Source organism: Typopeltis vanoorti, chromosome 11 (genome assembly GCF_054136105.1).
Source record: "Typopeltis vanoorti isolate ZY-2024b chromosome 11, IOZ_Tvanoo_1.0, whole genome shotgun sequence".
Classification (NCBI taxonomy): domain Eukaryota; kingdom Metazoa; phylum Arthropoda; class Arachnida; order Uropygi; family Thelyphonidae; genus Typopeltis; species Typopeltis vanoorti.
In genome coordinates this window covers 129,631,549-129,644,675 of record NC_143559.1, presented here as the reverse complement: position 1 = coordinate 129,644,675, position 13,127 = coordinate 129,631,549, and the positions used below count along the sequence as shown (strand labels likewise).

At 35.2% G+C, this 13,127-nt stretch overlaps 1 protein-coding gene across 2 annotated transcripts in view; it reads right to left on the bottom strand.

Annotated features, from left to right (window-relative positions):
* Positions 1–13,127, bottom strand: part of LOC150102042 (zinc finger CCHC domain-containing protein 8-like) — a 183,861-nt gene that overhangs the window by 30,252 nt on the left and 140,482 nt on the right. For both annotated transcript variants that reach the window (XM_090400361.1, XM_090400360.1), the window contains exon 12: positions 1,520–1,610. In XM_090400361.1, coding sequence (XP_090256487.1) covers positions 1,520–1,610 — 91 coding nt within the window. The remainder of the gene's footprint in view (positions 1–1,519; positions 1,611–13,127) is intronic.

The window sequence follows — 13,127 nt, the reverse complement described above, 5'->3', positions numbered from 1 at the left end:
TGAAGTTTAGGGGGCACATTGCAAAAGTGGATAAATCAGCTCATCAAATCACTTGGTTGCTGAAAAATACTTTAACAAGCAGAGACAAACAAGTTATTGGTTCACTATATCGAGCCTTGATAAGACCCCATCTAAACTACTGTGCCCAGATATGGGCACCAGGGTTTCTTCTTGATGGGGGGGGGGGGGGGGGGGGTGGAGAGGATCCAGACACGAGTGACCAAGATGATAGCAGGTCTGTGGAATGAACCTTATAAGAACAGGTTGAAGATTTGTGGGTTGCAAAAATTGGTTGATAGGCAGAAAAGGGGTGATATGATTGAGACATTCAAATTACTGAAGGGTTTCTATAGGATTAATTCAGAGGATATTTTTGTGATCAGGCCTGGTGGTGGGAGGAATAGGGGCCATACATGGAAGCTGGGCAAGAATGTGGTTAGCAGGGGTGTTAGAGCTAGGTTTTTTACTTGGAGAGTGGTGAATGAGTGGAATAAGCTGCCAGAGTCTGTTGTGGGTGCTATGACCGTGAATGAGTTCAAGACGAGGTATGATAGATACTGTGTGAATGTCGAATAGTTGTTCTTGACATGATGTTAGGGCCTCCCTCGATGAGTCTGTCGACTCCTTGGAGTTGCCTGAAATAATAATAATAATAATTTCTTTAATGCTGATCACCATGTAACTATGAAGTGAACTATTCTCAAGTATGCTTGCAAGAATTTTACCTGGAACACTTAGTAGGGAAATCACTCTGTAATTCTCAAACTGCTTTATTTCCCTTTTTTTTTTTTATTAGATGGTACTAAGAGCTCAATTCCAATAACCAGAATTCAACCGCATGTCCTTTGCATTATGGAGCTTCTATGAAACTTTCTGAGAGAATATCATTACCCCCCTCCCATGCCTCCTTTCCACATATCAGGTTTTTCATACTTTTTCTATATTGATATGCACTCCTGGTTGCATTCTGCTTGAATATTTTCCACCAATGTTCTCTGACTTCTTGTTTCATTTAACTTTCAAAGTAATTACTTCAGACATCTAAACATCCATTTTTGATAAGTGAACTTATCAAAAATAGATAAGTTCACTTATCCTTTTTTTTTTTTTGAATTAACATTTCCAATAAAATCCCAATTCTTTTTTTCCCAATTTTGAAAAAATTAGAAAAAAGAATCTGCAATCTTAGAATTTTTTTTTCTCAGACTGCAAATTCTTTTCTAGAAATAGCAATTGACCCAATTGCTATTTCTGGAAATAGCAATATTATCAAATAGCAATATTAGCAAAAAATACTATTTTTTATAGTATTTTTGTTACTATTTACTATTTTAATAGTAAATAAGTTACTATTTACTATTTTTAGTTGATTATTCATTATAACTAGTTAATGTATTTATATAACGAAAGAAATAATGAAGAAATCTCTTATGATTTTCTCAATTTTTAAGTAAAATTATATTGAAAATTAGAAAAAATAAAAAAAATTTAAAAATTAAAATTATATTAAAAACCATACCTAGCTGTTCAAGTTTGACATCCAATTCTGTCTTACTACGTTTTGCTTTATTGTCAGAGTTAACTTTGCGTTTTTTGTAATTTGTGGAATCCTATTAAGAGTAACAGTGTTTGTTATGTATTATGTAATGATTTAAACATTCTTTAATTTTTTTTAATTAAAAAAATAGCATAATGCAAATGACCCCTCACTTATGGCAAACTCAGAGAGATCAAAAATATATACTGTTTATAGCAAACAGTTCGTTATGAGAATTTCTTTACAACAGCCTTGCTAACACCTGAACATTACCAGCCTCAATTGTATTATTCAATTTCAATTAGCATATTCAAAATTTGCTAATATAAACAGATTTAAGTATAGTCAGCAATGTTTGACTCAATATTTCATTTTTTTAAAAATTAATAAGCTGAGTAAGGAACTTTTTTTTTTCACACTCTCTCTCTCTTTTAAAACCCAAATAACTAAAATATGTATTGTGTAAAGGAATTCACATAGTTAATGTTGTTTATAATCACCATAAACTCCATTGTTAAGGAAAGTGATATTAATATGATATCCAAATAGTGGAATATTCAACTTATTTCTTTAATCTCTGCATTTGACTTAATCCTTATAAATAAATACAACCAGTCTTGAGTCTTTAGCTAAAAAAAAAAATGATGTGAAACTGAGCAATAAAAAAAAGACTAAAACTATAAAAACAGGCAGTGAAACAGACAACATAAACTACATTTTCATAGTGAGAACGTATACTTAAGTTATATAAACCTTTTTAGCTACTTAAGCATAATTTTTAGTCAAAATGTTAAATTAATGCGACAACAGATTAGTAGTGGTAGCGAGGTGGCAGAAAAAAAGATGTTTCAATATAAATTATAGGATATTTGTTTTAAATTTAGAGGGAGTTTTGCTTAGTTTGATCATAATTGAATGCAGATAGTTTATATTTCGAACGTTTTTAGAACTTAATGTTTTTTTTTTCTTTTAATGTCTTGTCTCTGTCCTATGTACTGTGTGTTTCAACAATGCCAATATGTTTTTGCCCAGCTCACCACTATTTAGAGACTATATTTTGCACAGTATCATACAAGATTTTGGAGTATACAGCGCTTATAGCATGTTTGCTAAACGTACTAAGGAAACAGAATTTTAGAATTTCTGAAATTCTTGAGGAGCAAATGTCTTAGACAGCATACAGCAGAGGGAACACAAGGTTCAGAAGTGTTGGATCTGGTCATCAGAGGATCCGATTGTAACTGAGATGTCATCGATGGAGAGAGAGAGAGAGAGAGTGATTATGTAGTCTTGACTTGGAGGATGTTTGCATATCTATCAAGGACAGAGGCATTTATGTGGAATTATAAGACAGTATTATCATAGTCTTAGAAATCAGCCTGGAGCAGTTCCATGGATGGAAGAAGTGGAAGGGAGAGATCTCACCAGTACATGGAACCTAATGAAGAAATATTTATTAGTGACAATGGAAAGTGAAAAAGATAAAATAAAATGAATGCAAAATGAAAAAGATAAAGTGCTTTGGTGTAAAGTGGATAACTAGTGAAATCAAACAAGAACTGCAGATGAAAAAGAGATTATTATTATTACGTGACACCTCCAAAGACTCATCGAGGAGGCACGGTACAACTCTTCATCTTCATCACTTAATCACCAACTACACAGAATGTCACTACCATCATCATTTACAAACCACATCGTCTACTGCCCACCAGCACCATTAGTATTTTACGACAATTTGTAAGCTGTGTGCATTCTCATGGCTGATTTGTCTGTATGTGAAATAAGAAACCTGAGTTTCTGTTTTTTTTCTGCAAGGAAATGCTGCAAAAAAATTAGAAAAGCCCTGCCACTTTCATATGAGATCGGCTAACTTACCCTCAACTGAAAACACTCATATAAAGATTCCTCTCATCACAACAAGAATCAAACTTAGGTCTCCTAATCAAAGGGTGCAACATACCATTGTTCTTCCAATAGAGAGTATAAAGTTATGGAAAAAGTATAAAGAGAGAGGTGGAAAGCAGTTGCATGAGGAATATGACTCAGGCTAGGAAAGTAACTAGCATAGTAAGGAAGACAAATTGGAATACAAGAAAAAAAATTAGCCCTGTGAGCTGAGGAAGACTGTAAGGAATGCTTTCATTATATAGCCAGCAAAAGGAGAAATTATTGTAAAATAAATTCGAGTGACCAATGTAGGCAACACAGTGGAGTTGTTTAATGATCACTTTATTGGGGTATTCGTAATTGAATACCATTTATGAATACTTTTCCATGACAAAAATATTTTGTCATGGAAAAGTCAGTCTTATGATTACAGGGATAAGGAGAGTTCAAGTCTTAGAATAGAAGTCCATGAGTTTTGAATACCAAGTACTTACTCTATATGTCAACAAGATAGTGGGATTGATGGGATTTTGCCACGTGTTTTAAGAGAATGTACTAAGGAACTGATAGCCCCATTGACTTGGCTTTTCAACAAAAGTCTAGCTACAGGAAAAGTGCCCAAGGAATGGAAGGAGGGTAAGATAGTGCCACTGCATATAAAGGTGGTAGAAGAATTGGAGATGTCAAACTACAGACCAGTTTGTATTTATGTAGCTGCTAATATTTTGGAGAAATTAGTAAGAGATCATGCACAGCATTGGTAAGATGATGATATTGTTATCTGTGGATTTGTTAAGGAGGTGCTCTTGTTTCAGTAATTTGCTTGTCTTTAGTCAGCTTTGACATAACTGCCCTTTTCACCAATGTCCCGATCAACGATACTATTGTGCTCCTACAGAACATATTTCCACACGACATCATGGCCCTCTCTGCCCATGTACTCCACTCCGGATATTTCGTGTGGTAAAACAATTTTTACCTTCAAAAAGAAGGTATAGCCATGGGCTCAGCACCTCCCCCCCCCCAATAGCTAATTTTTATATGGAAGACTTTGAGCAATAAGCTCTAGAGTCAGCATGCCTAAAGTCCAAAATTTGGCCCTAAATAAACACAAATGTATCCAATTCACCATAGAAATAGAAAAAAACAACTCTCTTCCTTTCCTAGACACACGTCTTCCCTCAGGCTGTCTCTCCTTCTCAGTTTACCGCAAACCCACACACAAAGGTCAGTACATACACAAAAATTCTTACCACCGCCAAACACAAAAACTAGGTGTCATAAGCACCCTTAAACACAGAGCTCAAACTATTTGTTCAAATGAGCAAGCTCTAAGCCAGGAATACGAGATCATCAAAAAAAAAAAAACTATTCACAAGATCCTCCACAGAGACACCACTAAAAACAAAAAAGATTTCAAGAATGCCATTGCCATTCCTAATGTTAGAGGGATTTCATAAAAAATAGACAGAACACTACACAAATACAACATCAAAATCACCTTTAAACCCCCCCCCCCTGACAAAATTAACACACCTACTTAGTTCTTCCAAAGATCCTCTTCCACACCCAGGGGTTTACAAAATACAATGCACATATAACTTACCATACATAGGGGAAATAGGGCAAACAGGGAACAACACATTAAATACCTCCATTTTGGAAAAACCAGCCTTTCATACCACACACTCCTGACATACCACAGAACTAATTGGAAAAGTACCAAGTCCCTACACTGCACCAAAACCTGGTTCCAGAGGAAATTTAAAGAAGCATGTGACAACACAGTCCTAATCTGAACAAAAATGACGGTCTAACCATTCCAAGAATGTGGAAGACCCATTTACAACCATTATAGCGACCAGAACAAGCCAAAGAAAAATCTCAATACAAGAAGACTTTTTTTTTTTTTTTAAACATTCAATAGCAACCTACATGGTACAAGTCCAGAAGAAAATCTTAGTATAATAACCTGAACTGTACAAGTCCTGAAGAAAAGCTTAGTATGGGAGGAATTTAGCAGGGTTTATTGTGGGATTTTTTTTTTTAACCACTAGAGGTCAGGCTAAGTAAAAGATCAATTAACAGTGTAGGTTCAATTTACCTTTGTAGAGTGCTACACATGTATTTTTCTGATGATGACCTCAATACAGGGTTGACACGTCAAGTGTTATTTTATTAATAAGTAAAATAATCATTTCAACACGTGTGTTTTATGTCTGTCCCTAAATTAGTAAATATGAACTTAAACAGAATGGAAGAAGAAAAATGAGCAAAACAAATATTCTATGCCAGGTTGACAGGAAAAACACCCAGAGGAAGACCAAGATGGCAGTGGATTGATACAGTAAAAAAGTGCCTTAAAAGCCAGAAATATAAGATCTGATAATGTTGAAGTCTTGATAGATAACAGATTAATCTCAAGGAAAATTGTTGATCAGAAGTAATGGTGTAACATTTTTCATGTAGTACTATCATAATATCGTGTACATCCCCTTAGGGTACATATTAGAAATTTGATGATGATAAATTGACAACATTCTCGAGCTGAGATTTTGTATTTATTAATTTTTTTTTAAGTTGCTCCCACCCATGAGAGGTTATTTTTAAACCTATAATATGTTTTGTACTGTGGGTGGGCTAGGGATTTTTTTTTCTATTTTCATTTATTTTTTTACACTGGAAGTCCTGCTCTAGAAACCAAACATGGAACTTTTTCAAGTCACTTCAGGCCTATCATAAATCAGAGCAGCAGTCACATACTGGGCAATGACATTCGCCTACCACCTAAAAGCTAAAAGAGATGAAGAAGTAAAGAAAAATCTCAGGATCGTTTATGCTCATCCTCCCAGATTATATGGGCTTCTAAAGATCCATAAGCTGCATGTGCTGCTCCACAGTTTCTAAGTATTCATCTATGTTATTATGTACTTTCGCTGAACAATCTGCTTAACACAGAACTCACTGGATTTTAAAAATAAAATTTGTGATCTTCATTTAGGCCCTTCAGATATCATGATTAGTTTAGTATCTCTTTTCAATAAAATTCCTTTGACAGATATTTACTTAAACACAATTTTCCTCCTGACCATCATCAAACTTTTTAACTCTCTTATCACCAAAGTTAATAGTCCTCTTTCTCCTATACTTGCCAAATGCTTCATGGAGCATTTTGAAGATTAGCTCCTCAATAACATTTATCCCAAACCTAGTATGATACCAATATATTTGCGATGTATTTGTGATATGGAATCCTTATCCATTTCATGATTTAAAACTTTTTGTCTCAAAAATAAATGTGCATCGTAGAATTCAAGTCAGTCTAGATGAGGAGAAAAACAACAAACTATAATATCTAAATTTATTGCTTCTTGGTTAGCCTTAATGCAGTTTGCATTTCTCAGTTTGTTTGAAAAGAAACATACCGATTTTTATATCTGTGCTAATCACACCATCATCTAAGTCAAAAAATCAGAACCATTATGACCTTGTTACATCATGCTCATACTTTTACACCAAAATTTAAATTATATCAAATTTGCCTTTCTAAAAAATGGTTTCAACAAGTCCTTTATGAACAAAGCATCCAACAGTTTTAGGCTCCCAGTCTCCATGTATAAGGAAGAAATCTCTCTGCTTTCTCTTCCTTATGATAAAGGAATATCTGAATGTATTGTTAAAGTTCTAAGGCCTCTCAACATTGTGGTGCCCTCTCATCCTGTTAGTGGGAAGATTTCAACCTTCCTTTTCTCACCTAAAGACAAGCTCCCTCCACTCAACTTTCTGGGTGTTTACCAGATCCCATGCTTGTATGGAATATATACTGGACAATCAGATAGATGTTTGAAAAGAACAATGAGAGGTTATTTTTAAACTTATAATATGTTTTGTACTGTGGGTGGGCTAGGGATTTAGGAAGGATAAAATACCATGAACCTCGTCAATTTGGTTTAAATGGAGTCACCTACTGTTTGAGATAAAAAGCTTTAATAATATTAAAATTCTACATTTCGACCTTTACATTAAGGTCATCTTCAGGAATATATATACATACTACATTATAGTAACTAGCAACATAGCATAGTAACTGCATAGCCAGACCTCTTGTGGTACAAAAATAAATCAATAAATAAAATAAAAAAATAACATTACATTAAATTATAATAATAATATAAAATTTATAAAATTAAAAAAAAATCAAAAATTCCAAGTAAGATTAATTAAATCAGCCAATCAGAATATTTTTATTTATGACATCTGGTTCCCATGAGGTCATTGTCCCTCAAACACTCAAGAAATTCATTCTCTTTGCTCCCAGATGCTGTCTCTTCATTTCAATCTATATTAACAAAATTAAAATCATCCATAATGATCACTCTCTTCTTATTAGCCAGAACAATTTGCTAATACAGTGCTCTTTACACTACCAGGTATATAGCAACACCCAAACTAGATATTTCATTCTGTTCATGTCCACCTCACCACTGCTTCAAAACCACTGCCACTGTTTGCTCCTTTCATCTCCATCTTAAATGGGGATAACTCCTCTACTACCACCAATAGCAATCTTCCTCTTCCCCTTCTTTCCTGCCTCATAAAAAACATCATGTTTTTCCATCTCTCAGAATGCCATCCTCATCTAGCCATGTCTCACTTATTCCAGTAATTTTTGGGCAAATATATCTTTATTTTGAATACTTCTGGAATTTGTAAACATGAAGACTAGTAGCTTATTTCTGGTTCCATAACAAGCCCTGCCAACCCAACTCCTCAAATATGACTCTTCCATACTCCCTCCCTTGTTCCTTTACATCATCACTGATCTTACACCTCTCCTCAGACCTGTCTGTTTCCTCCACATACCTGGTCATCCCAATCCTTTCTTATACAAACATATACTGCTGTATCCATCATTCACTTTTCTCACACAGTGTCCTGTCCATTCTGATCCCCCCTATCTGTCATGTGTTCCTTCTCTCTCTCATTCTCTTCACTCATGCCACTCATTCTTCACAAGTTTGCCTGCATTATTTTGATTCTCTTCCATGTCACCTCTATCACATCATGCTTACATTCACTTCAGTCATTATTCTCTCTTACAGCAAGTTTCTCCAGCTGACTCACATCAAATCCATTTAAATATAGCCCTTCTCTTTTATACAGTTCCATCCATCCCTCAAATTATTTCCACATATTCACAAAATTAATTTCTTTCTCTTCACACAACTCCACTAGCATCGCATTCATAATTTTCACTCATCGTCGCAACTCATCTATATCTTAAAGTTGAAAGTGAGCAGTTAGAATTGAAGAAAGCAGAGGTAAGTGATTTGATGCAACACCAGGTATGACAAGTGTACACTCTATTCTTCTTATTACACTGGTGTCCAAAACCTAAAGACAAACACTGTTTCTGAAGATTATAACCACAAATTCAGACATATCAGCTTGTGGCAATTTGTATAACTGACATTTTGAAGTGAAAGCACATACACATTCAAATTTTTGAATCGCGTGCAAAGAGGTCACGTAGTAGCACTCAACAGGATAAAATGCAAAAGGCTGTGATAAGCGAATTGTGTGTATGAAGGAAGCTCTTTTCATGAAGGAATAAAGTTGCAAACTTGGAGTCTTATAATGTTTCAAAGACATCATCATCAATAATATCAGAAGCTACCAAAGCAATCTTATCTCCCAAAAAACTTATGAACAATAGAATCAAAAATGCAGACTTCACAGATCATCAACTATACAATATGATGACACTATCAGGAAGGAAATAGGTCTTGATCAGCTAAATGCCCACATAAACAAAGAACCTCTATTTTCCAGTCCTTTACCTCCATAAATCTAAACCTTAACTCTGTACAAAAAAAGAATCAAAAGAAATGCTCAAAGAAAAGGCCTAAATACTACCAACCTTCTTTCATCCTCCAAACAGGTTATATGTTATACCGATCGTCAGACACCAATATGATTAATGGAGGCACTGGTGTTCTCCTTCTACTCCCAAAAGATGAAAAACTTTTAATAAAAGTTGGATATGGGAGAACAAATCTGAAAACAAACCCCAACTCAACATCACCAGAGTTAAAGATCGGTACTATCAACGTACGAAGCCTGAATGGCAAAGAAATGGAGCTAGCTGAGGAATTAGATAAGTACCAGATGACATTATAGGGGTGACTGAAACAAAAAAGACAAAAACTGGTGAGATCTTTCTGAGCAATAAATACAAAATGTTATATTCAGGTAATAACAATCAAGGAAAAGAAGGAGTAGCCATAGTATTCAACACAAAATACAAGGCTAATCTTCTTGAATGGCAGTCAGTCTCAAGTAGAGTAATGTGGGCAAATATGAGAATGGGGAACTGGACAATGAGACTTATTTGTGCCTATGGTCCCACAGAAGGTTCTACTAACGTAGAAGTGGAGGAATTTGTTGAGGCTTTAGAAAAAGCAACTGACACAATGAAAAAGGAAAAGTTGGTCCTTGTTGGGGATCTAAATAGTAGAGTAGGAAATGATTGTGAGACATACAAAAATATTTTGGGAAAATTTGGAGAAAAGAGCAAAGCTAATAATAATGGCAAATATCTGTTGGATTTCTGCTCAGGACATGGACTGGTTATTACTAACACCATGTTCCAACATAAAAATGTGCACAAATTCACATGGAGAGAAGAGGCTAGGAATAAGAAAAGTCTCATTGACTATGTTATTGTTGATAGTGATGTTTTCTCCCTGGTGCAGGACACCAGAGTGTACAGAGGATTTGAAATTGGAAGTGATCACTATTTAGTCTTGAGCAGGATAAAATTGAATTTCATATTGAAAAGAATAACATGTAAGAAAGTTTTAAAGCGAATAAAAGTTGAGCAGCTCTCAGATGTAAACTGTAGACTAAAATACAGAAATATTATTGAAAAGAAAATGAAAGAGTTTGAGAACAGGAATCAAACCTTGGAGATTCAGTGGCAAACTCTGAAGGAAACATTGATTGATTCTGCCAGAGAGGCATGTGGTGAGGTTGTGTGCAAAGATAAAAAAATCAGAACTCCCTAGTGGACACAGGAAGTTAAAGAGGCAGTGAAGGAAAAGAAGAAAGCATATCAAAAGTTCCTGGCAAATAAGTCAGCTTTTACTCTTACAGAATACAGAGACAAATATAAGAAAGCTAAACAGTGTGTAAAACTAGCTAAACAAAAGTCATGGGAAGACTTTAGCAAGAATATAGAAAATAAATATCAAGAAGGTGGCAAAATATTCTGAAGGTTGTTGAAGAAGCTTCGGAATGGAGGAAAGAGTGCTGTAAAAGGAATTAGAGATGATAAAGGTGAAATGAAAACAGGAGAAAAAGATATCCTTGAAGTATGGAGAGTAATTACTTTGAAAAACTGCTAAATGAAACAAGCAGTGATGACAGCACAGTGATAAAAAACACTGACCAGGCATGTAGTCAGGAATACATATCCATACTTGAAGTAGAAAAAGCCATCAAAGGCTTGAAATGTGAAAAGGCAGCAGGAGTAGATGATATTCGACCAGAAATGCTGAAGTATGGTGGTATAAGAGTCTTACAGTGGCTGCACTGCATAGTTCAGAAAGCCTGGACAGAGGGATGAATTCCCGATGATTGGAGTAGAGCTCTCATAGTACCCATATATAAAAAGGGAAATAAAACTGAATGTGAGAATTACAGAGGTATTTCCCTACTGAGTGTTCCTGGCAAGATCTATGCAAGTATACTTGAGAAACGGTTGAGAAGAATTGTGGAAGAAAAGCTTGGTGAAGAACAAGCTGGATTCAGGCCAAATAGAGGCTGTCAGGATCAGATCTTCACTTTACGACAAATAGTCGAGAAAGCATGGGAATATAACAAAGATCTGTATTTAAGTTTTGTCGATTTGGAAAAGGCATATGACAAGGTGCCAAGAGAGAAGCTATTCAATACGCTGCAGTTATATGGTGTCAATGGGGCATTATATCAAGCAATACTTAGTCTTTATTTGAGTTGTGAGTCAGCAGTTAGAATTGAAGGAAGTACAGGAAGATGGTTTAATGTTAAATCTGGTGTGAGACAAGGATGTACATTATCCCCTCTGTTATTCATTATCTATATTGATCACATTATGAAGGAAAGTGGTATTAAACCTGATATCAAAATTGGAGATGTTAATGTCAGCTCTTTGCTTTATGCGGATGATGTTATACTTCTAAATAAATCCGCTACAAGTCTGCAAGATTCTCTGACTAAATTGAATAACTGTTGTAATAGATATGGTATGAAGGTCAGCAATAAAAAGACAAAGACAATGAAAATAGGCAGAATCGTTGAAAATGTCAACTGTGTTGTGAATGGAGAACCTGTGGAACAAGTAAAACATTTCAGCTACTTAGGCACAATTTTTACTGAAGATGGTAAACTAAATATAGAAATAGACAACAGAATCAGCAAAGCTGGTATCGTGGGAAGTCAATTGAATAAATTCATATGGAATAAGAAAGAAATTAGTCGGAACACTAAATTAGCTGTATACAAGACTGTGTTCAAACCAATTTTAACTTATGGATCTGAGAGCTGGGTCAGAAGTAAAACACTTCACCAAAGACTAGAGACCGCAGATATGAGAGTCCTGAGAAAGATTAGAGGCGTGAACAGATGGCATCAATGGCAATATCATATTAAAAATGAGGATATTAGGAAAGAACTTGACATTGTCAGCATCCAGGAATGTGTTAGCAGAGCTAATCTCAGATGGTATGGTCACTTAAATAGAATGGGAGAGGAAAGATTAGCAAAACAAGTGTTCTCTGCCAGGTTGGCAGGAAAACGACCCAGAGGAAGACCAAGATATAGGTGGATTGCTACGGTACAAAGTGCCTTAGACGATAGAAATATAAGATCTGATAATGTTGGAGTCTTGACAAGTAACAGACTGATTTGGAGGAAAATTGTAGATAGGAAGTTAGTAATGATGTAATTTTTTCATGTAGTACTGTCATATCCTGTACACCCCTTGAGGGTACATGGCAGGAATTTGATGATGATGATGATGATGATGAGAATTGCTTCCAACTTTACCATCGAACTTTACGCAATAAATAAAGCCCGAAGCCTACTTAAAATTATCATCATCTCAACAATCTGAGGGAATTATAATTTACAGTGACTCAAGATCAGCTATAAAAGCAATTAAAAATAGCAATATCAAGCTCAGACAAGACACCCATAAACACTTAAATCAACTAAAGTGTTTGGGAAAAAGTTGCATTTTACAATGGATTCCTGCTCATGTAGGCATTAATTACAATGAAGCAACTGATAAATTAGCAAAAGAGGCCAGAGAACTCAACCAAGAAACCCACATGATAACGCACTAGCAAAAGTTAAATTAATTCCACTGAAATCAGTGATACAACATCAAATTCCCCGAAATCAATGCTGACAGAAAGACCTCCACCACAATAGGAAGACTGCGAACAGGACATTATAGAGGAATGAAGATTAATACAGATGATACGGGAACATATAGAAACTGCAACAACTGCCCCAATACTGAGCTGACACCCACTCACATCTTTACCTGTCCAGCAATTACAGCAGCCTTGCAAGAAATAGAGCCTAATCCTGAACAACAGCTCTATACAAACAAAATCATCGACATAGCCAAAGCAGTTCAAGGAGCACATGGAAA